Source organism: Triturus cristatus, chromosome 9 (assembly GCF_964204655.1).
Source record: "Triturus cristatus chromosome 9, aTriCri1.1, whole genome shotgun sequence".
Taxonomy (NCBI): Eukaryota; Metazoa; Chordata; class Amphibia; order Caudata; family Salamandridae; genus Triturus; species Triturus cristatus.
In genome coordinates this window covers 213477753-213501322 of record NC_140592.1, presented here as the reverse complement: position 1 = coordinate 213501322, position 23570 = coordinate 213477753, and the positions used below count along the sequence as shown (strand labels likewise).

Sequence of the window (23570 nt, the reverse complement as noted above, 5' to 3'; positions counted from 1 at the left end):
ACGGACCCTGAGAGGGGTAAGTAAATGTTTTGTTCCCGACATGAGAATCTTTTGCGTTACATACCAGTTGCGTTTTTGGCCAGCTACCTCAGCCCATTTCCATGCAGAGCCTTATGTGTCAGGCAGATGATCTTAAAACGAACATGTTTCCTGATAGGGAGGCATTGTAGGGCTTTTAAACTGGGAGCAGATGGGGACCGAGATGGAAGATTCAATACCAGTCTGGCAGCGGTGTTCTGCAGCACCTGGAGTCTGGTATATAGTTCCTTATTAATTGAGGTCATCAAAGCGTTTTCATAGTCTAGACGACTAATTATTAAACCCTGAACGAGTGATTTCCTTGGTTCCAGGGGAATCCATTGGACGATTTTACGAAGGGTTTTCATAGTGCCATAGCAGGTGCACAGGACATGATTTTCCTGGTCCTTCATGATCAATTTGTCATCTGTTTTTCCACTAAGGTTTCATGCCATGGGCTTTGGGGATGGACAGAGGCCCAGGCTTGTAGGCCACCAGTCATTTGACCAGAGTTCATGTGCCTTTCCAAATAACATTACCTCTGTCTTATTTGCGTTGAGCTGAAGATGGCTAGTTTGCATCCAGGTATTTATATGAATCAAGCAGCTTTTGTATCTGGTTCTGGTGTCTGTTGGATTAGGCCCAAGGGTGATTAGCAACTGTGCGTCATCTGCATATGAAACTAGGTCAAGCCCATACAATCTGATTACCCTTGCCAAAGGTGCAATATAAATGTTAAAAAGCATGGGGCTGAGTACCAATCCCTGGGGGACACCCTTGTCTACCATCAAACTGAGAGAAACTAGTGTGCCTATTTGCACAGTAGTAGTCGGACCTTTTAAGTAGTTTCTCAGCCAGTTAAGGGCTTTGCTTCGACTCCCATCTCCTGCAACCTTTGTTCTAAAGTTATGTGGGAGATGTTGTCAAAGGCAGCCGATAAATATAATAGGACCAGCATTGCTGACTGCCCGTTGTCTTGGACAAGTCTAATGTTATCGACTACCTCTACCAGGGACGTTTCGGTGCTGTAACCAGCCCTAAAACCTGACTGAGAAGGGTCTAGCAGTTGATGGCGTTCTAGATGGGTTGTTAGTTGTTTATTAACCAGGGACTCCAGTACTTTTCCAAAATAAGGAAGTAAGGAAATTGGCCGACAGTTATTAGGCTCTTTAGGATCTGCCGATTATATTTTAAAGATTGGTTTGACCCTGGCTGATTTCCATTTAATTGGAGCCACCTCTTGGTTTAAGGACATGTTAAAAAGGTCTGTGAGACCTTTGAGAAGAACAGGGGAGAGAGTTGACAAAATGTGGGGTGGAACTGGGTCAAACTGGAGAGCCCGATTTGGTCCTGAGAAGGGCAGCTCTAACTTCCTCCATTAAATATGAATATGTGGTTTATAAATATGTGTTAATAAATGTATATCCCTGGATGAGAAAATGAGACAGGGATAGTGGTTTTTGAATTCCAGTTGTTTTTAAATGTTTCATTTTCAATTTTGTTGCATACTAGCCCCAACATATGCTCCCTTGAAATTTGGATTGATGTGGCCAAAAAGAAGAATAAAACCACGGATATAGCTTGAAAGGGAAATGTACTTTTTGTTCAGTTGTGGGTGTAACAACAATGTGAATGACTCAACAAGAGAGGTATGGATGAAGAGGGTCAGCTGTGAAAACCCATATGACTAAGTATTATACATATATTAAAAATGCCTATTGCCTCAGTTTACCAGGGCTAGACCTATTGGTTTGTCAATGCTTGTTTTCCATTGTCTTTACCCACTGATTTTAATGAATAAATAAAGATGTTATAACATAAAGTGATGTAAGTAGACACAAGCAGTGTTAGCATAGCTCCCAGGTAATGGCAGCACTGCACTCATTTTTTTACAGAAAAACACAACTTCTCCATAGTGCAAAACGGTGCATCTGCGTTACAGCCAATAATTCGGACAGCGCCGAACTGCGGACATAGGATCATGAAGAACGGCTAGAATCAGAAAGAGTGCATAATCCAGAGGATGTGGCCCGGGGATCTCCAGCCTTTTCTAAAGTAAGAGCTACTTATGTTCAATGAAAATCATCCCAAACTACTGACACAAATTACCAGTGTTCCACCAGTGACCACTTCAGTCAAGGTTCCATAGTGGCAACTGCATGCAGGATTACTGACAGGGATCATCTCAGAGCATAACGTGTATTTGTAAAGCACACGTTCACCCATAGGCATCTTGGTGCTGAATAAGAGATGTTTCTTGTTGCTTAACTCAATCACTCTCATTTTATCAACCTCAGATGGATGAAATGCTGAGTGGACCCACTGGGGTTTGAACCTGTGACCATGAGGTCAAACACAGGCCACTGTAGTGGACACATTAGTCAACAGAGCCACCAGCAGGAAAGTTCACTCAAAATGATGTCAAATACAGCTATATCTGTTGAATTCTGAATACCTTTACATACCATAGCAGTCATGCATGCAGTGCCCCTGGTTCCTAGGAAAGAACATGAGTAATAAAACTCCAAAGCACCCGCATGAGTTACCATTTAGCTATCAGCCTTAAATATATTTTATTCTCCAAATTCCGGCTTATCAGTTCTGAAGATGCAGATATTTTACTTTTACTTTAAAATACATCCTTTCCAATTTTGGGGACATGCCTAAGTTAGCCAAAAAAAGCATTTAATTTACTAGGGTGGGCTGAACATGTAGGAGCCACTCACGGGTAGCTGGAGAGAGCTACCAGTAGCTCGTGAGCTTCTCGTTGGAGAACCATGGTGTGAACCTACATGACAGCGCATGCTACAGACAACGCAAACCAGTGCAGCAGCACCTAAATCAAACAGCACAGAACTGTGCTACAACGCCCATTCCCAACAGCCTGCAATGCTAGGATCTCACACAGATGTACACCATACAAGCACAAACATAACTTACTATTCGTGAAGGAGAACCTTAGAAGTTTGTAATTGGTTCATAGAGCACCACATGGTCAAAGGTCACTATACAAGAGAGAGACATGGCCAAAGAGTGGAAAGGCAATGACGTCTGGTGGTATGTCAACACTGGTGATCCAATAGAATGGGAATCTCACAAGATGGCAGGTAATGCCAGTGACAGTGTAGGAATCTACAATTTGTAACACCCTACAAAGAAAAACGAGAAAGTAACACCAAAAAGACTTAAATCCATCAAAGGACACACCTGTTCAAATATATCTGCCATAAGTATTCATCCGGTCCAGCGGGAACTATTGCAAGAAGACCCAAAGCACATAAGGAACAGCTCTTTAGTGGCCATTTCAGTGTACAGAAAGTCATAAAAATGAAGTCAGCATGGCTCGCAGAATTAAAAGCCTGCTGCTGACGTATATAGTGATCCATGAGTCATGCGTCTGAGTCCTGGCATGCCTTGGAGGTTGCTAAGCCGAGCATCATTCAACTGTATACTAGAAAGACGTGTTACTTACAGCTCGTTGAAACGCATCGGTGCAGTGTGAAGCACTGTATAATAATGTGATCTTATTAGCCGCGTAGCGCAGGTATGCATTCTTTAGAGGACCTTTGCGACTGAAAATGTTTATCACTTTCATCCTAATCATGGTCACTAATTTTAGTGACCTCCAAAGCATGAAAGACTATACCAGAGTGCCTTAGGTTCCAAACCTCAGATGGCTTACAATGCTACAGGGGGTACATTAAGTCATTGTGCAATGTAAACGTGTTTTTTCTTAATCAGACATCTCAGTGCATTGCATTAGAATTTACTCCTAATTACATAGCTCTAATTGCTTCTTGCCTATTTTTTTGTTTTCTTCCTCTTTAATCTTGTTCTCATGAAAGGAAATTATACTTGAAAGCTTTTAGTTATTTAATAAGCAATTACTTATCGATGTCCTTCTTGAAACTGTGATTGTTTTTTCTTTCAAATCAATGAAATGTAATAAATTAATTTTAAAAAAACAATAATTCCACTCAGGCTGGCTTGTGCTCCATATAGCCAATTAGCAATAAGGGAAAACACACGCTAATTGGCAAATGATCCACCAGAACTGTTTCTCCCTTTGTGACGTCACCAGAGACAGGTACAATGACGTACCCAAAATCCACCGTGAGACTGGAGGATCTACATTCTTTTTTTAATGTGATTTTTTTTGTTTTGTGTTTTATAGATTATAGTCATATTTTTGTCTGAGAGTCAATTTTCCATAAACATGTGTGCACCTGGTCACAACTTATTTATATATTCATTATGACCCAGTGTCTTATTTCATATAGGGGCACTAGAAGAGATTACAAACATTGTGATCAACACCACCATGTGACCCTTTGACCTCACACCACCATGTGACCCTTTGACCTCTACTACAATATGTCTAGCTCCTTAAAAAAGAGCATCTCGCACCTGACTGCTGCTTCCCTGTTACAGCCAGTGATTTCTTCACAGAGGGATGAATGCCTCGTGCACTTATGTGAACCATTGTCACTCCACATAAAGAAAAAACGCTAGACATTGCCGAAGATGTTATTTGTAGGCCAATCTCCAATAGCTTCTTCATAGATAAGATCAATGCTTGTCTGCGATGCACAAAGCCGTTCAGTGACTGATCTCAGACCTCATCAACTAAACAACTCATCTAAACCATCTATGCTGCCCACACTCAGTTGGATCTGAAGGCCAAAATTGCCCCATAAGCAGATCAACTGAATGAAAGCTCCTACCAGACATGCAACTACAGAACAGTTTATCAAGTTTTAAAAATGAAATACATGTGTTTTTCCCTTCCTGAACCACTGTCTCCACCACAGCACTGTTGTCTACATTAGCCCACTGTTGTCAGCAGTCTCCCCCTCTTGAAAATGACACTGCCAAACAGGCTCACTAATTTATTTGATGCCCATTAAAAGTAGTCTCTTTTTACACTAATAGGCTAAATACAACATACCCCTTTACCGTTATTGATATTGATTCTAAGTTCTTGCTTGCGTCTTTAATTTCCAAGACTTAATGTTAGAAATACTATTGTCACAAGTCCTGATGAAGACCTCTCAAAGCCACCTTTTGGGACTGAAACATCAACATAACTGACTGTTGACTGCCCTGGCCTACAGATGAAGAGATGTTTTGGGACACAGAGACTACATTGATTCATGGCCACAGATATTTCATACATAGACAACCATCAGAGTACCTCATCATATGCAACTTTCTTACTGTGGTTGCATATTTTACACACTTGAGAACGGCAACACCTCTATTATTGTCCATATAGCATCTTGCTTTCACTTGTAGGAGATACTCGTAAACAACACCTGCATTGAAACTAATCCAACTTGGTCCTCTATCATTATTGTAATATTAACATTGGCTGTATGTTGTAAACTTAAACTCTAAATCCAATAACTTCTAGCACCACTCCAAAGGAACTATTGTTTTTTTCTGTACCAATAACCTGGCATCTAGGGATTCAAGGTTGCCCTATCTGTTGCATATGCCTGTACTGGATCAGCTATCTTCTGTAAGTTAGTATCAATATCTGTGAAAAATGAATTCCTCGTGCAATGTGGCCTGGAGTCAGTATTTGATGATAATGCTTCCAGCAGGCCTGCCGCCCTGATACAGTTCATCTCACTCTGCTCTGAAAGCTGCAGAGGTACCTTCTGAGAAGTATTCGCTTGATAACAATATAAGTCAACATTATTGCCCTCTGCAGAGGGCATTAACCTCTGTTAAAAGTCCACACAGCAATTATGAAAACGCTAATTGACAGGGAGGGAACCTAATGAAATGAGAGGCAAATACGAGCTGTTAGTGCCCAACAGCCTGTGGGAGTAGGGCTATGAGACTCTGCCCCCATATATGACCTATCACAGGCAAAAAAGCAAACCCGTTTTCGCAGTCTCCTTCTTGTCTTCGCCAGTGAACCTAGAATTCATGTAAACATTTAAGTGGCAGAGCTCATCTCATTAGTCCACACAGGGTGCCAGCAATACCTTAGACCGGATAGTACAGTACAAGTTAGATTTGTTTACACGTAGATCCATTTTCAGACTGCTATTAGTCCATATTTGGTGCTATATTCTATCCAGCAGTTATGGTTTGCACCATGAGGTATTGATGATTATTTTGGCATTATTCACTTGGTTCAACATAAATTAATTCGCTGCTAGCATGAGGCTGTGCCGTTATCACCCAGCTCTAACCCCTAACCTTGAGGAGAAAGGCTTTTTAAACCAGAGATGAGCCGACATTATCTGTTCTGACAGAACATGATTTAACGGCGGTGTTAATTAAAGCAGCCAGTGATAAAGATGTCCTTCCTCTGGGCAGGCATGCACGTGGGCCTGGGGGCATGCTTCATCCTTCAGCACTGTGCGTCCAGAAAGGGAACTCTGCGGGTACCTCACTGTGTACAGTTCCTCTGATTTTTTAGAAATACACCTTGTGATCGACCTCGCGTTACCTGAAGCAGCAGGTTTGAGCTACAGAAATGCGCAGTGACTTTAACGCAATGCCAGCATTCAGGGAGTCTGCAAAGCGTCACCAACAGAACGGTGCCATTGGAAATGCCACCCACAGTAGGAAAAACAACAAATGGTGTCCACAGTAAAAACTGCAGTACTACGTACCCAAGTCAGCGAAAGGCCCAGCTGGCACAAGGCAATAGCGAGCTCATGTAGAAACATCTGGATAACAGAGCGGTCCGTCTCTAACCTGCGGAATCGGGTTCGAGTCTCGGCAGGGACGCTCAACATCCTGTGATTCTGGGCAAAACAATTAATCTCCCCTTGCCTATTAAATATGAAATTGTCCGTCAGTAACGCAACTGGTGCTCATGTAAAGCGCTCTGTATGATACCTTAGGGTCGAGTTCGCATTCTATAAAATTCCTCCCCGCCCCACCCTCCCCCCAAAAATCTCAATACTTGTCAACCTCTAGCGCAATTAAAGAGAAAGGACATATTGTAATCGATAAATGTACTGATTAATGTGTTGTTTGGCAACTTATGCTTCTTAAAGTGTCAGTGTACACTGCAGAACTCCTTTTCCTGACCCGCAGAGGGGGCGGGGTTGGCGCGAGCTGTTCAGTGACAGCACATCTAATTAAACCTCCAACATTGCACCTCACTAGCACCCGCGGCTGGCCGGGGGCTGCCCCCAGCGTGTTTACGTATGGCACATACCCTTCATAGCGCACGTGCCGGGCATTCTCTCGCTCGCCCTTAATTCACACACTGCCGCGGTTGCTTCCTGCTCAGACTGCGCATTGAAACAAACCTGTGCAACCAGGTTACATTGCAGAGATGCAAATGTCAAAACCAATCCCTCCAAACACGGCCACGGCCGGTGAACTGTACAAAATGCGCAGATTCGGCGCGGCCCCTCCCATGTTTTCCATGGCAATAGAAATCACAGGCTGGCTTTCGGCAATGCAAAGACGCACTAGGCAAATAGTTAAACAGCTACGGTCCGATTGCACATTCATCTTACGGTGACATGTTTTTATTGACCTCGTGTCTGCGCTGCCTGCCGAGCCTGGAGGGAGGGTCCTTTTTATATGGGTACTGTACCTAGGCAGCACGCCAGGAGGTAAAGTTGTGATCGACACCTTTTGCCTGTTAGCCTGTTGGGAATCTGGAAGAAGGCTGTCGAAAATCTAAGATGGTAATAAATCGACCAGTTACAGACCCCCAATCTAAAGAAATAACCAGCTGGCGAGGAGGGGGTCCTTTCCCTGCGCACTTGTCTGAGTTCTGTTTATGCCACGGGTTTAATTAAACCCCATCCGCCTTTTGCAAATATTCATGCGCGGGGAGTGCCCAGGGGTCACGGATGGAATGTCCACTCTCGGAGGCAGATCGGGTTTCTTCTCTGGTGCCCGGCTGCACACACACACACACACACACATCATCATCACAGGAGGCTTCCGCAAAGGCACCTGCTTACCTGACTTGACCAACATGGCTCGGTGCGCCCCCGCAGCTCCAGCCGGCACCCTCACCTGATCCCACAGCCGGTGAGACATGGCGAGGCAGGCTCCCGGGGCTCGACCGTCCGATCCCGCCGCCGGCTCCTGCAGTACCTAGCCCACTCTGCAAGTGAGCATGACTTTTGGCAGCCTCTGCAAAGCTCTCTCACTCGTGCCGAGATCTTTTCAGCTGAGAGAGAATATATGTCACGTGACTCCGCGGGCTGTTCAGCAGCTCCTGCCCTTCCCTTCCCTCCCCTCCTGACAGGCATGCTCTGATCTACCACAGCCAGTCCTTGAGTCTGTTGTGATGGCACCTTGTGCTTTTGTGTGCATGTTCTTCTTCACACCTACTGCTGCACTGATCTACTGCGGACAGTACAGAATGTGGCAGCCATCGTCACAAAGTACGTTCAATGACATGCTTTTGCTCCTTGCTATTTTTGACTCTCCAGAAGACCAATATATGAGCTTGTTTTTTTCCCACATGTTAATGTATAAGTAGACTGAACATTCACCATTTTGCACATGTATTTTACAGATACCTCAAGTCTCACTCATTGTGAGTGAGACTCACACATTGTGCGGTTGGGTTGGGCTCTCACTCACAGAAGGATAAATGTCACACCTGGTGAGGTCCAGCTCCTGATCTCTAAATGTGACTCAGTTTAGAAGGTCAACAAGGCAGTCAGCCACAGCCAGTGCCCTCATAAAGACCACTTAAGTTACTGAGGGTAGTAGTGCCGCTGCACTCTTGTTGTAAGAGGTGTGGCTTCGTTAATGAGGTGTTGGTATAGCACCTCTTGTCTTGTCATTGATGTTAACGGTGCTGAAACATGATGATGTCATTAAGTATGCTAATTAGCTCACACTCCAAGAATTTCCAAAACTTGAGAGTCCTTAATTGGTTTTGCAGCCTAAACAAAGTGCCCTGTTCTTCTAGGGCAGGGGCACTCACAAATATTTTCTGGGTGCCTGTGATATGACCCACCGCCACATTGATGCGAGCAGGGTGGCGGTGGGGGCTGGGGACGGGACTGGTAAGGTGGGTGTAGGGGAAGGGGATCGTATACATCTAGTGGCTGACTTGCACAACGTGTAACCAGAAAACCTGGGATTAATCTCAGCTTCTGGACTTTAGCAGATTGTGTGACCCTAGGCAATTGTTTTATTTCACTTTTCCTAATTTTTCTTCATTATCACATATAAGAGGACCTTGAAACGCATGACTTCAGGATGGGCACTGTGCACTACCTTCTCCTGTGTTTGATTTAACAAACTATAATGTTGTTCATGTATAACAGGAACCCAAGCCACCCAATGAATGCACACAGCAACTGACTTCCCTCTTTTTAGTTCACTATTGGCATTGTGTCAAAACAAGTGAAATAATTAATGTTTCTAAATTAATATTTGAAGACTATCACTTTTAAATTAATTCTTCTCAGTGCACTGATATAATATTATGTACTAAGATGAGAAGGTACTGCATGTTAATTTAAATAGACTTTTTGAATTTTAAAGAAACTTTATCATATTGTCACACTTTGCTGCAAGATGTCTTTATAAATGAAGGTGTTTTTAAAGTTTAGCGGTGCAGGACTCCATAGTTTCTTTTTTTCTTTCACACCAATTACCCATTAAATGACGTTTTTTATTGTTAGGGCTGAGTCGATTAAACAGTACTCTAAAGGTGCTGTTGACGACCAGGGGGCGCATGTAAAGGACAGGAGGACCGCTGGCGTCTCCCGGGCCGTACTTTGAGTCTTAAATTTGTTCTAGGGGAAAGTGAAGAAAGAAAGTCAGCAAAATAACGAAACAAACTCCTGCAAAATCACGAAGTCAGCCAGCCAACGTGTGCATTTCAACCCACTAATTAATGACAAAGACAGCGTCCAGATGAAGTCGGCATTTGATAGGTCCTGGCTAATTTAAAGCGTGATCTTGGAGTAGCACCTGGTGTCTTCGTGTTGATACTTGCACCCCCTGAAGACGGCTTTGCAGCTCACACTTGTGATTGATGTCTTCTGATGATACATTTATATGCCTAAAGTTTTTGCTATTTTTAGCAACTGCGTTGCTTTTGAGAAGATAGGCACTCGAGGGAGAACTCAACTCTGGAAGTACAGAGAGCTGGTTGGTTTTCAGAGGATAGGCACTAGAGAGAGAACTCACTCTGGCAGCACAGTAAGCTGGTTGCTTTTCAGAGGATAGGCGCTAGAGGGAGAACTCACTCTGGCAGCACAGTGAGCTGGTTGCTTTTGAGAGGATAGGCGCTAGAGGGAGAACTCACTCAGGCAGCACAGTGAGCTGGTTGGTTTTCAGAGGAAAGGCGCTAGAGGGAGAACTCTGGCAGCACAGTGAGCTGGTTGGTTTTCAGAGGATAGGCGCTAGAGGGAGAACTCACTCTGGCAGCACAGTGAGCTGGTTGCTTTTGAGAGAATAGGCGCTAGAGGGAGAACTCACTCTGCAGCACAGTGAGCAGGTTGCTTTTGAGAGGATAGGCGCTAGAGGGAGAACTCACTCTGACAGCACAGTGAGCTAGTTTCTTTTGAGAGGAAAGGTGCTAGAGGGCAAACTCACTCTGGAAGCACAGTGAGCTAGGTGCTTTTGAGAGAAATAATGCTAGAGGAAGAACTCACTCTAGCAGAGTGAGCTGGTTGGTTTTGAGAGGATAGGTGCTAGAGGGAGAACTCACTCTGCAGCACAGAGAGCTGGTTGGTTTTCAGAAGATAGGCGCTAGAGGGAGAACTCACTCTGGCAGCATATTGAGCTAGTTGCTTTTGAGAGAATAGGTGCTAGAGGGAGAACTCACTCTGTAGCACAGTGAGCAGGTTGCTTTTGAGAGGATAGACTCTAGAGGGAGAACTCACTCTGGCAGCACAGTGAGCTAATTGATTTTGAGAGGAAAGGTGCTATAGGGCAAACTCACTCTGGCAGCACAGTGAGCTAGGTGCTTTTGAGAGAACTAATGCTAGAGGGAGAACTCACTCTAGCAGCACAGTGACCTGGTTGCTTTTGAGAGGAAAGGTGCTATAGGGCGAATCCACTCTGGCAGCACAGTGAGCTAGCTGCTTTTGAGAGGAATGGCGCAGGAGGGAGAACTCACTCTGGCAGCACAGTGAGATGGTTGCTTTTGAGAGGAAAGGTGCTAGAGGGCAAACTCACTCTGGCAGTACAGAGAGCTGGTTGCTTTTGAGAGGATAGGCGCTAGAGGGAGAACTCACTCTAGCAGCACAGTGAGCTGGTTGGTTTTCAGAGAATAGCTGCTAGAGGGAGAACTCGCTCTGCAGCATGGTGAGCCTGTTGCTTTTGAGAGGATTGGCATTAGAGGGAGAACTCACTCTGCTGCACAGTGAGCGGGTTGCTTTTGAGAGGAAAGGCGCTAGAGGGCGAACCCACTCTGGCAGCACAGTGAGCTAGTGGCTTTTCAGAGGATAGGTGCTAGAGGGGGAACTCACTCTAGCAGCACAGTGTGCTGGTTGGTTTTCAGAGGATAGTTGCTAGAGGGAGAACTCACTCTGAGCACAGAGAGCTGGTTGGTTTTTAGAGGATTGGCACTAGAGGGAGAACTCATTCTGCAGCACAGTGAGCTGGTTGCTTTTGAGAGGATAGTAGGCCTGGGCAGTAATTCCGTTCTGCTCGCGGAATTTGCGCAATGTGGGTAATTTTGCGTTCCCGCGTAGAATGCGGAATTGCCCAAAATTCTGCGTTCCGTGGCTTCGTGGAATTTTTTGCTTGTTCGCGTTTTCAAAATGATATTCGCGAGATATTTCCCCCCGAGCATGCAAACAGCGATCGTGAACAGGAAAAAAGCATCGCGAACAAGCAATTCCGCGTGTTCGCGGAATTTCTGCGTGTCTGCAGAGATTTTTTACCATTTCGCTGAGCTTTGCGTGGCGCAACTACGCAATTTCTGCCCACCCCTAGAGGATAGGCGCTAGAAGGGGAACTCACTCTGGCAGCACAGTGAGCTGGTTGCTTTTGAGAGGAAAGGTGCTAGAGGGAGAACTCACTCTTCAGCACAGTGAGCTGGTTGCTTTTGAGAGGAAAGGTGCTAGAGGGGGAACTCACTCTGGCAGCACAGTGAGCTGTTGCTTTTGAGAGGAAAGGCACCAGAGGGAGAACTCACTGAAGCAGCACAAGGAGCTGGTTGCCTTTGAGATGATAGGTGCTAGAGTGAGAACTCGCCCTGGCAGCGCAGTGAACTGATTGGTTTTGAGAGGATAGGCGCTGGAGGGATAACTCATTCTGGCAGCACAGAGAACTGGTTGCCCTTGACACGATAGGCGTTAGAGGGAGAACCCACTCTAGCAGCGCAGTGAACTGGTTGTTTTTGCGAGGTTAGACGCTGGAGGGGGAACTCACTCTGGCAGCACAGAGAGCTTGTTGTTTTTGAGAGGATAGGCACTGGAGGGAGAACTCACTCTGGCAGTGCAGTGAACTGGTTGTTTTTGAGAGGATAGACACTGGAGGGAGAACTCACTTTGGCAGTGCAGTGAACTGGTTGTTTTTGAGAAGATAAGCGCTAGAGACAAAACTTATTCAGGAAGCACAATCATAAAATAAAAATGTAAACCTTATCACATGAGATCAGTGAAGGATCACAATTTAGTGGCATGGGGTGTCTGGAGTCCTCAGTAAGAATGTTAAATGTGTTCTGTGGTGCATCAATGGGCAGCAAAGTTGCTGTCATGTCAATTCTTGTGATATCATCTGTGGAGGAGCATATTAAAGGACACCTGATGTCATTCTGATTTGGGATGATATGATGCATCTGATAGGTAATACACAAGAAAATATGAATGGGCACCAACTTTCTCCTCGTTATTACAGTCTGTACACTATGCACTGCTTCTGTTCCCTGCCAAGGCCACCGAGCTGCCTAGGTGGCACTGAAAAAGAAATAACGCCCATTGTAAGCGGAAAACAAATATTTTCCTCCTCCATTTATATATAAGCACCCATCTTAGGTGAGTCTATAAAAGACAACGACCCCACAGCCATTCCTATCTTGTCAATATGTCATTAAACATAGTAATGAAAGTGCAGACCAAAGATGACCCAGAGAGAGAGAGGGGGAACAGTGAGACACTGTGTAGAGGAAAAATGACTAGGTGTTTTGGAGGGTAGGCCATCAGGGCATTCAAACGCACAAAATGTGATGGAAGGAATGCTTGCAATTTGTTTAACAACTAGCAATCGCTCAGTGTAGCATTCAAACCCATTGGTCTTTTGCTCACCACGCCTCCTCAGTTTGGACCCAGACATATGCATATCAGCCTTGATTCTGCTCCTTATGGGAACAGTCAAAACCAAACTGTTAGGTCTGGGCCTCAATGAACCGAACATAAGCAACCTAGGACAGGTTTCGCCCTGATAGGAGATCACCAGCCAGGTATAGCTTGGGCTTTGCCACAGTACACCTTTTCACCATCACACTGCTTTTAACATGAAAATATAGCACACAGCTAACCTTCATGGTTGAATAAAGGATTCAATTGCAACACACAGTGTATGATACAGAAACTCACTGGTTTATTGACAAGAAATATAAAAAAATAGCAGAAAGACCAAAAGAAATTCAGCAGGGCAAAGAATGCATAACTCCTATGAAAGCAGCCTGAATATCTTTGGGGTGGAGGGGAAGTGGGGATTTCAATGCTGCTGTAGACTTTAGAGCTTACACATTTTATAATCTTAACCAGAATCAGGGAATCTCCCCCCCTTGCACAGAACAAAAAATCACAAAAAGACTGCCCAATATGGAAACAGTGCTAGCGTGTTCTAAATAGATGAGAGCTGTCTGGCAAACATTCAGGAAGTGAGCCTGTTTCTCCTCTGGAGTGGAGGAGCAGCCTCTTGATACCTCTTGAAGGATAAAAACACTCTGAAGATAAAACCCTAGTGATGCAGCACGGAGTGCAAAATCCCTCCCTACTGTCACGGACTAAAAGATCTCACACACGCACACTATCCATACATTCGCTGGTGGGGCCCATAACACCAACACACACTCACCATCAGTCCGTGCGAGAGGCGATTATCCTTCCAAGCGCTGAATAATGAGGGAGGAAGATACCACTTTACCCTAATGAGCATCAAACCTACAAACCCTTCTTATACTCATTAGGCCCTAGATTCCACATTTGGTATTCCCCTCATAACCGGGACGGATCTGTTAGTTGTAGATTTAAGTGAAATTCTAATACTCTAATTAACCTTTTCATTAACACATTTCTATGAATAAACAACCAAACTCATTTCTGTAGATGTTCAAATCCAAATTTAGATTAATATTGCAGATTAAATCATTCATTTGATCAAGTTGCCATTCATATTTACCTATTCTGGCTAAAGTCGTCCTCTATGTCAAATTTTGCAGTCTCGCAAATCTATGCCCATCACTTTTAGCAGATTCAGTTCATCAGGAGTTTGGGCATTAGGCTAACAGCTGTCCTGCAGTGTCACCGTCCTCTCCGTCAGCATATCATCAGGAAATCGAAGGAGCGACCGTAATTACCTCTCTATTCTACCATAATTTATAGTAAAATCAATGTTAAAATGTATCAAAGTTTGGGCATCCGAGTTCGCTGATTGGACAATCAGGGATCATCCTTTTGGTTTCTCACGAAAGTGTCTTTTGTGTTATGACCCTTGTCAGTTCCGGTTCACACAACAGCCTTTGTTCAAAATTTTTGGCTGATGTCCCAGGCTGTCCTTGGAAGGTACATGTTCATCTGGGGTCAGGACAGGGCCATTGTTGCTCATCTTTAGCGCAGGCGCACTTCACCCAAGCCTGGTTCAGCGTTGGCAGTCGGGTTAGGCACCAAAAGCAGCCATCATTCGATAGGCCAGAATAGTCAACTTAAGCAAAGAAACACAAAAATGTAATTAATACATAAAAATGACTAATTAAATGTTATTCCCTCGCTAATACCCATAAGTGTGTGTATTTATCTAGCCAAAAGCAACACTCAATGTGGTTTATACTTACTAAATAAAGCACGAATCACAATTACATCACCAAAGCGACATATATCATGCAATGTTCTAATTATCTATCATTAGTATGCATACAAAATTCAGTTCACGTCATTAATTAGGCCATGCAGACGCAAATCCCACATCTATTTCAGTCATTAATAAGGTTGATTAATTATTTCCACATCACTCCAAACCATTAGTACGATTATAATTAATTTAATTAATCTAATTAATAAAACGACATGCAAAATGGGGTGGGTATACAGAATTTTGCATAACCCGCTCCAGCAATCCCCCCTTTGGTGATTTTATCACCACACCACCCAAAATATTGTTCTGTCTTTACGGAATCTTTAAAATGTTTTCTGGCCCTTAATCATAATTCAGTTTCACCCATTTATTCTCTTTTTACTGTTTTATACATACTCTCCTTCCATTCTTCTAATGTTATCTCTTCCAAATCCCTATCTTGATCCTTGTCCTTTCTTTTTAATTTTTGTCTTTTTATTCTTTTCTTATTTTTCTTGTTTCTACAGCACATACACCATAATCTTATCATTAAAACTATGCAGATTACACATGTTAATGGAAACAATATTTTACCTATAAGAGTACTACCTATTTTTACTAAGAAATTCTTAAGAGCAGCTATTTTCTTTCCAATTCTATCCCAAACACTTTCAACCTCTAGTGGTGCAAATTCATCATGCAATTCAGTAATATTCTTAATATAAGTTTTCATATCTTTGCTTTCGTCAGGTATGTAAGTACAACAATGTTGAACTTTCAGCATTCCACAGACTCCACCCTCTTTTGCCAATAAAATATCAAGGGCAAGTCGATTTTGCATTACCATAACACACATGGCAACCATCTCAGTGTTAACCAATAAAAATCCTCCAGCGGTGCTTGTTGACAAGCGATCCACTACTGTTGACAATTTTCTAATTTTGTTTGCATTCAGAGTTATTCCCACTGCTGGTATCAATGCCTGAAAAATATCACCTACAATTTCTGCCCAAGATTCTCTCTTGGTTCTAGCTAAATGAGTACTTAAGCTATGTACACCATCTTCTCCTCTATCCTTATGAAAGATTTTTGGAAAGACCAGGCCTACGTAACATGTGCCATACCAATGGTCTGGCAAACGATAATATGCCCTGTTCCCACAAATAAAATATAATCCAGGAAAGACTGGATCTCTTCCACCTTTGAATCCCTATCCACCCATGATTCGATATGTATCATGGCACTCACTATTACCAAGAAAATAATTATCATACGCGGTTTGATTCCTTCAAACGCAAAATTTCCCTTTCTGAGGCCAATCTAAAGCTATAGTTGGACTAGCTTCTCCTTTCAAATGTTTTTCTTTCTCTATATCCCAGATTGTTTTCTCCACTTTCCCTTCTGCTGCTTTTCTTTGCATTTTCAATCTCCTTTCCTCAACCATGTCTAGGAATGTATTTTCCTCCTTCTTTAAACTGCATGTTAACTTGTTTCTAAAAATATACTCCAATGTTAGTTCCTTAGTTTCTAAAAAGAATTCACCTAATACCTTAGCAGGTTTTACTTTGTTCAATTTATTATAAGAAGGCACTTGCGCAAAAATGTTATCTACATCTGAAAAATAATATTCTAATTTCCCTGTCTCATAAAATAAACTAGCTGTTACACTACATGTTATTCCATACGTTGCCGGAAGGTGATGATATGTCACTCCGTCAGAAACAGATGCAGGTAACTGCATACATACGTAGCAGTCCCGTACGTCCATTGCCTTTAAATATTCATACAATAATTTTGAAAACACATTTTTAGAAAAATCTGTTATTGACCTGTCTTTATGCAAATAATTTTTATCTATTCTAGTTGGAACTACCTTTGGAATTTTCCCTATATTTGTTTTGTTCTCACTATGTCCTTCTAATGTATCTATAGTAGCCTTGAAAGAAATGACAAGAGCAAGGATGCTCCATAAAAGCATTAATAATCCTGTACAACAACAACACATTTTACACCATCTTTTCATGAATGTACATCTACCTTTACTACTTTCTATGTTAGCCATCTTGTTAAAATGGACCGTGTCTTTTGACTTAGCCTCTTTTACTTCACAAATAGTTTTCTAACCTGAGGTTCTAACACCTATTTGGTTCTGCCAGTCACTATTTTTAATTCAATATCTTGTTTTCTTCATCAATAGTTTTCTTAACTTATTCAGTTTGGCATCTCATCGTTCTTCACTCTCCTCTCGTCTTCCAAATATTCATTTTCCTGAACTTCCGTTTCTTCTTCTCCAATGTCGGACAAGAGAACTCTCAGGATTTCCGATTCTATTTCATCCTCAACCACTTTCAGTACAGTCTCCTCTGGATTTCCTTGACTATCTGCCTCTTCTCCCTGTTCAGGCAGTGCCACGTACGTCCATTCTGGTGACTTATACTTCTGGTTAGGTTTCCTTGTTCTTCTACTCTCTTTGTCTTCAGTTAATTCGTCTTCTTTTGATTTCTCTTGACTTGTCACTTCATTCACCTGTTCAGCTCTCGGTGAATTCACTCTTGTCAATCGATATCTCAGTTTCCTTATTTTATTGGGCCAAACATCATCTCTTGCAACTCTTTTTACTTTACTTCCTTTGTCATTCTTTTCATTCCTCCAAGCTCTCTTTCTTAGAACTCGACCTTCAGGTATTTCATTTTCACTCTCTTCAGACTCTGTCTCAACTTGCTTTGTCTTTTCAGCAACTTCTTCTTCCACCACTTGTTTTGTTTTCCCTACTTCTGTCCCTCCTCGGGTCTCCGGCACGCAATCTTCCTGCTGGCTACTTATCCCTTCACCTAACTCGATGTTGCAGTTCCCTACACCTCCTCGGGGGTCTTCCGCAGAAATCTGCCCCTCTCTCTCTGTACCTGTCCCTTGTTCACTTAGATTTGTTATTTCAGGTGGAATTTCTCTCAGTCTCTCATCTGGTACTTCCTTTTCACGAATTTCTTTTGTTGCGTCTTCAGTACTCTTTCCTCTTTTCTTTCTGTGTTCTTTCTTAGAACCCTGCGCTTCTTGCTCGTTTCCAGAATCGCTGGATTCAGAAACCTGCAATCTTCTTCTCAGAGCGATACTTCTGGGAACCAAAGCTGATCTTTGTTCTGTTTCCCCCCTTTCAGAGTTTCCTTGTGTCTTTGACCCTTCGTCATCTGATTCAGTGCTTGATTCTGATTCTTTAAAGTATTATTTTCCTGTGCTGTCCACCGGATTTGGAATTCTCAATGTATGACTGGCATGGATCCAGTTTTTCAGTCCAGCACACTTCACAGCTGTGGTCATGGTCAAAATGACTTGTCGTGGTTTTCCCCACCTTGGAACCAGACAATTTCTTCTTCTGTGGACTTTTATCCTTACCCAATCACCTGGGCTCAGATCATGGGCTTGCTTCTTTTCAAGTGTGGTGGCATCTGGTCCAACCTGATGAAACACAGAATGAACTGCGTCAGCCAGGCCTTTACAGTATTCCAACACCAGGTCATCAGAAATTGTCATCAGCTTGTTGACTGGTATAAACACGTCTCATTGCACGTCCCATGATTATTTCATGAGGACTCAATCCTGTAGTTCTGTCTGGTATGGCCCTTATTGTCATGAGTACTAGAGGCAAGACATCAGGCCATTTCATACCTGTGGCCAAACACATTTTCCCTATTCTATTTTTGATAGTACCATTCATCTGTTCAACCACACCAGAAGCCTCTGGTCGGTAGGCACAATGTAGTTTTTGTTGTACATTCAATGCTTCACAAATTAATCCTACAATCTCATTATGAAAATGTCCTCCTCGGTCTGACTCAATTGTCACTGGGAACCCGAACCTGGGGATGAATTCTCTCAACAGTAGCCTGGCTACTGTCAACCCATCATTTCTGCTTGTGGGGAATGCTTCCACCCACCTGGAGAATAGGCAGACCACTACCAAAACATACCTCAATCTGTTTCAATGAAATCTACTTGCATTCTGGTGAAAGGCCCTCCTTCTCGACCTATTGTTCCCAGACTCACTACTGTCTTCCTTCCAGGATTGTACTGCTGACATATTAAGCATCTCTGACAAAGACATTCTGCTACAAGTCTGAATTTTGCATTGTACCAGGTCTGCTTAAATGATCTAATCATGGCATCTCTCCCAATATGTCCCTGACCATGATACATTCGTGCCATGGTAGACATCATGCTATCAGGCATAACTGGTCTTCCATCTCGATAGACCCACACATGATCCTTTTCCCATGGGGCACATCCTGCTTTTACCAACTGTCTCATTTCCTCATCTCTGCCTCATCCTGCAATTGTTTTACCTCTTCCCAAGTTTCCACAATGTTAGTGAACATCAATGAGCAAGAAGACATTTCTCTTTCCTTAGCCCGATTGACCGAATTCTGATTTTGTGCACAATACTGCGCCATGTCGTTTGCATACCTGTTCACAGTGGCAATATAATCACCACCTTGACTATGTGCAGCACATTTTACAACAGCCAATTGTTTAGGCAGCTGTATCGCCTCAAGCAATTTTCCAACCACTTCTGCATTCTTAATGGGAGTTCCACTCGAGGTCAGGAAACCTCTTTGTAGCCATAGTTGGCCAGTTATCACAGTCACTCTCACATTCTTCCCAATCTTGCATGCTCTAGTCAAAGCCACAAGTTCAGCTACCTGGGCTGATTTCACTCCTTTCAAATATGATGCTTCAATTACTGCTGCGACTGTACATGCTGCATACGCTGCACTTAGCACTCCTTCATCCGTCCTCAAACATGACCCATCAACGAACATCACAAAATCACTTTCAGTGGATATCCCATCACAATTCCTTCACTCTGTTCCAGACTTCGACATGTTGCAGCTACCGCTTTCAAACATCCAGGTAAACTGGTACTGGATCTAGCATTGATGAAAAATATGCAATTGGTCTTCTCATTTTTCCATGTTTCTGGGTCAACACAGAAAGTGCACATCCATTTCTCTCACTGCAATACAACTTGAATTCTTTTTCATAGTCAGGCATGCCTAATGCAGGTGCTTCACACAAACCATCTCTCACTTGTCTAAATGCTGCCAATTCTTCTTTATTTAATTCAAGGGGATCTTTTACATCACTTCTCGTCAATCGCACCAAAGGCTTTGCGATCAAGGAAAAGTTTCCAATCCACTGACGGCAGTACCCTACCATTCCCAAAAACATTCTCACTTCTCTTTGAATCATGGAAGCTCTCATTCCTTTTATTATTCTGATTCTGTCTATGGTTATTTTCCTTAGTCCTTTCTCAATGTTATGTCCCAGATACTGCACTTCCTTCTTACAAAACTGTAGTTTTGCGGGTGACACTAAGTCCTCCATCTGCCAAATGATTCAGCAAGGCTATTGTTTCTACCTCACAGGCTTCACGTGTTTTTGACGCTACTAAAAGGTCATCAATATATTGGACCAATACAGAGCTTTTTGGCATTTCTAGACTCTCCAAAGATCTCTTTAACAACGGATTGAATATTGAGGGGCTCTCTGTATACCCCTGTGGGATTCGGCACCATGCCAAAATACGCTCACCAAAACGAAATGCAAAACTTTGCTGACTGTCATGGTGCAATGGGATGGAAAAGAAAGCATGACACAGATCAATTACTGTGTACCATTCTGCATAATGGGGAATCTGATATAAAATCACTGATGGATTTGGTACAATGGGACAACATGATACCACAATTTTATTCACCTTTCTCAAATCTTGCACTATCCTGAATTTCCCATTAGTCTTTTTCAGTCCCATTATCGGTGAATTACATGGACTACTCATTATTTCTCTCAAGATTCCTTGTTTGATCATTTTCTCTATTACAGGAGTTACACCTTCAATTATTTCAGGTGTCAATCTATACTGTGGAACATTTGGATACGTTACTCCTTCTTTTACAGTTATTTTGACTGGATCTACATTTCTCATTAGTCCTACATCCTCCCCAGTGAAATCCCAAACCTCTGCCTTTACGGAGTTTCTCAGTTCTTTTGGTAATTCATCAGGGTTGAATACAGCATATGTTTCAGTAACTTCACTTTCTCTGTTAGCTAGGGTCATCTTATACAATACATCATCATCTGGTGTCTCAAAAGCTATTCCATCCGGAGTACAAAATATAGTGCAATTCATTTTGCACAACAGGTCCCTACCTAATAAATTCACAGGACTGGTGTCACACACCACAAAGCGGTGCATTTCTGAAAATTTCCCTATGCTGACTTTCACTGGTTCTGTAAGATAGGTCTTAATTTGCCTGTTGGACACACCAACTACTTGTATCGTTTCATCCGAGAGCGGAAGATTCTTAACATCAGCTGATCTAACAGTTGATCGAGTAGCACCAGTATCTACTAGGAAAGTAATATTTTCATCATTAACCCTCCCATTTTCAAAAGGTCCTGTCTGGTCTACTTCTAGAGTTGCGCCAAGTACGCACTCTCCTTCCTCCCTTCGGCACCGTCAATAACTCTCATCGCGTTGCAGCCAATACTGCGAGACAGCGCTAGCGCGTGGCAGCTTATTTACCTGTTCTTCATTGTAGAATCCCGATTCACTACTATACTTCTGTGTGTTTCTGCTCTGTGGAAAAGGCGGCTTTGGCACCTGTTTCTGTGGGGGAACAACTTGCTGCTGTTGCTGCAGTTGACCACTCACCTCATGCTGCACCTGTGGGTTCAATGATGGATTTTCATTGTTAGTACTCGGGGAAAATTTACACTCGAATTTCCAATGCCCTATCCTGCCGCAATTATGACACGGAAATTTCTTTTTAGCTTCTTCAATGTTCCCTTTGTACTTCCCATTATTTAATTTTGGTTTGGTCCCTGCTCGTTCCACCAATTGTGCTTCCTGTCTCTCCGCTACCTTTACCTGTGCCCACATTGCCTTCTCCTTTAACTTCCGCTGTTTTGCTTCAATTTCATCACTGAAGTATTTAGCATGTCTCAATCCTTCATCTATTTTCTTGTTTTGCCAATGTACCGTATGCTGTTTAATCACATCACCAAATTCTGGTCGTAAACCATATACAAATCTGTATACAAAATGGCTCAAATCCTTTTCACTCAGATTCTCGTCTCCGCTAAACTGCTTAAAAGCTTGTATTAGCCTCTCGTAGTATGCATGTACTGACTCTACTTTCCTGGTGTGTTCAATCAATTTTTACCCAGTCTGTTTCTTTAGGGGGCACTTTATTTTTCAAAAATACCATAACCTGCTCATACTTCTTCATTACCTCGGGGTCTGGTGCTCCTGTTTTAGGATCCCTTGGATATTCCTTGGTTGGCCAATTGATCATTAATTTACATTCTGACCATAGATCTGCTGGGACAATTATGTCAAACAGACTATTCAAATCAATCCATAGTACTTTAGACAATTTCACAAATCTGTCTACTTGTCTGTACCACTCGACGGGCTTTTCGCGTAGTCGAGGGAAATCATTCGTAAAAGACAAAATATCCTGTCTCGTCCATGGGACATGTACATATCCTCCTCTTGGAATCTCTCTCATAGGGCATTCTGTCACTACCATCTCCTTTTCTCTTACAGGAAAGGCTGAAAATGTCTTATCTGAGGCATCATCGCGTTTTCTATACCACCTGCTTCTCCATTTATCCACATCTCCCCATTTTCTCAGCAAAATGATTATGTCCTTAATTTGACCTATTCTTCCTCTGGTGTTCATATTCTCAATATCCTTTTCAGTGAATTCTACCCGATAAGGTTTCTGTAATGCTTTTACCTTTTCAATATCAATACCCATTTCATTTGCTACTTCTTCTAACCTTTCATGCAAGTTTTTTGCTCTCCAGGTCACACTTTTGCACAGAAATAATAATTCTTCATCCTGATAGGTTTTTAATTTTTCTGTCGGGATCGTCCCTACGATTAACTCTTCCAGTACCATTCGTAACTTGGCCACATCAATTGATTGGGATTCTTTGTCTTTCCTCTGCAAGCTTCTCAACCATTCACTTAGCTCTTCTGTTGATGGTCCTACTGGTTTTTCTACACTTCCGTGTCCAAAATCATTTTGTGTTTCTGACACTGTCTCTATCATTGTCATACGTCTTTCTGCACAATTCTGATCTACAAAAGGGTACATTGTAAAATTTGGTTCCATTACACTCATAGTCTGTCTCCATGGATTCTCTTTCTGACTCACTCTTGATTGTTCTACAGGGTTACTATTTCTGTAAGGGACTGTCAAACAATGCTCACTGTCCCTCTGTTTTTCAAAATTAGGCATTACTGGACCTATCGTTACTGGAACAGTTACAGCTTCTAGATTCTTAGTCAATTCTCTTATTTTCTCAGTTAATTCCAGGGTTGTTTTTGCTAATTCTACAGAATTTTCTCCATCTGTTCTTCCTTCTGATCTCTTCTCTTCTTCCCTGGTACCGCTGTTTTTACTCAAACTTAGGGATTCTGGTTCCGATTTTATAATTCGCATTGTTTCTCTCATTGGGGCACTTGGAGTTAACATTTCTGGTTCTGATCGATACGGTGGTGGATTTTTATAAAACAT

General features: G+C 42.7%; 1 protein-coding gene across 2 annotated transcripts in view; it reads right to left on the bottom strand.

The window, feature by feature from the left end:
* Positions 1 to 23570, bottom strand: part of FAM107A (family with sequence similarity 107 member A) — a 775781-nt gene that overhangs the window by 277034 nt on the left and 475177 nt on the right. Inside the window, exon 1 of one of the 2 annotated variants that reach the window (XM_085624740.1) lies at positions 7968 to 8188. The exons of the other annotated variant lie outside the window; for it this stretch is intronic. Within the exon in view, the coding sequence (XP_085480866.1) occupies positions 7968 to 8046 (79 nt within the window). The 5' untranslated portion in view covers positions 8047 to 8188. Of the gene's footprint in view, positions 1 to 7967; positions 8189 to 23570 lie in introns of those variants that run through there. 2 annotated transcript variants of the gene reach the window in all.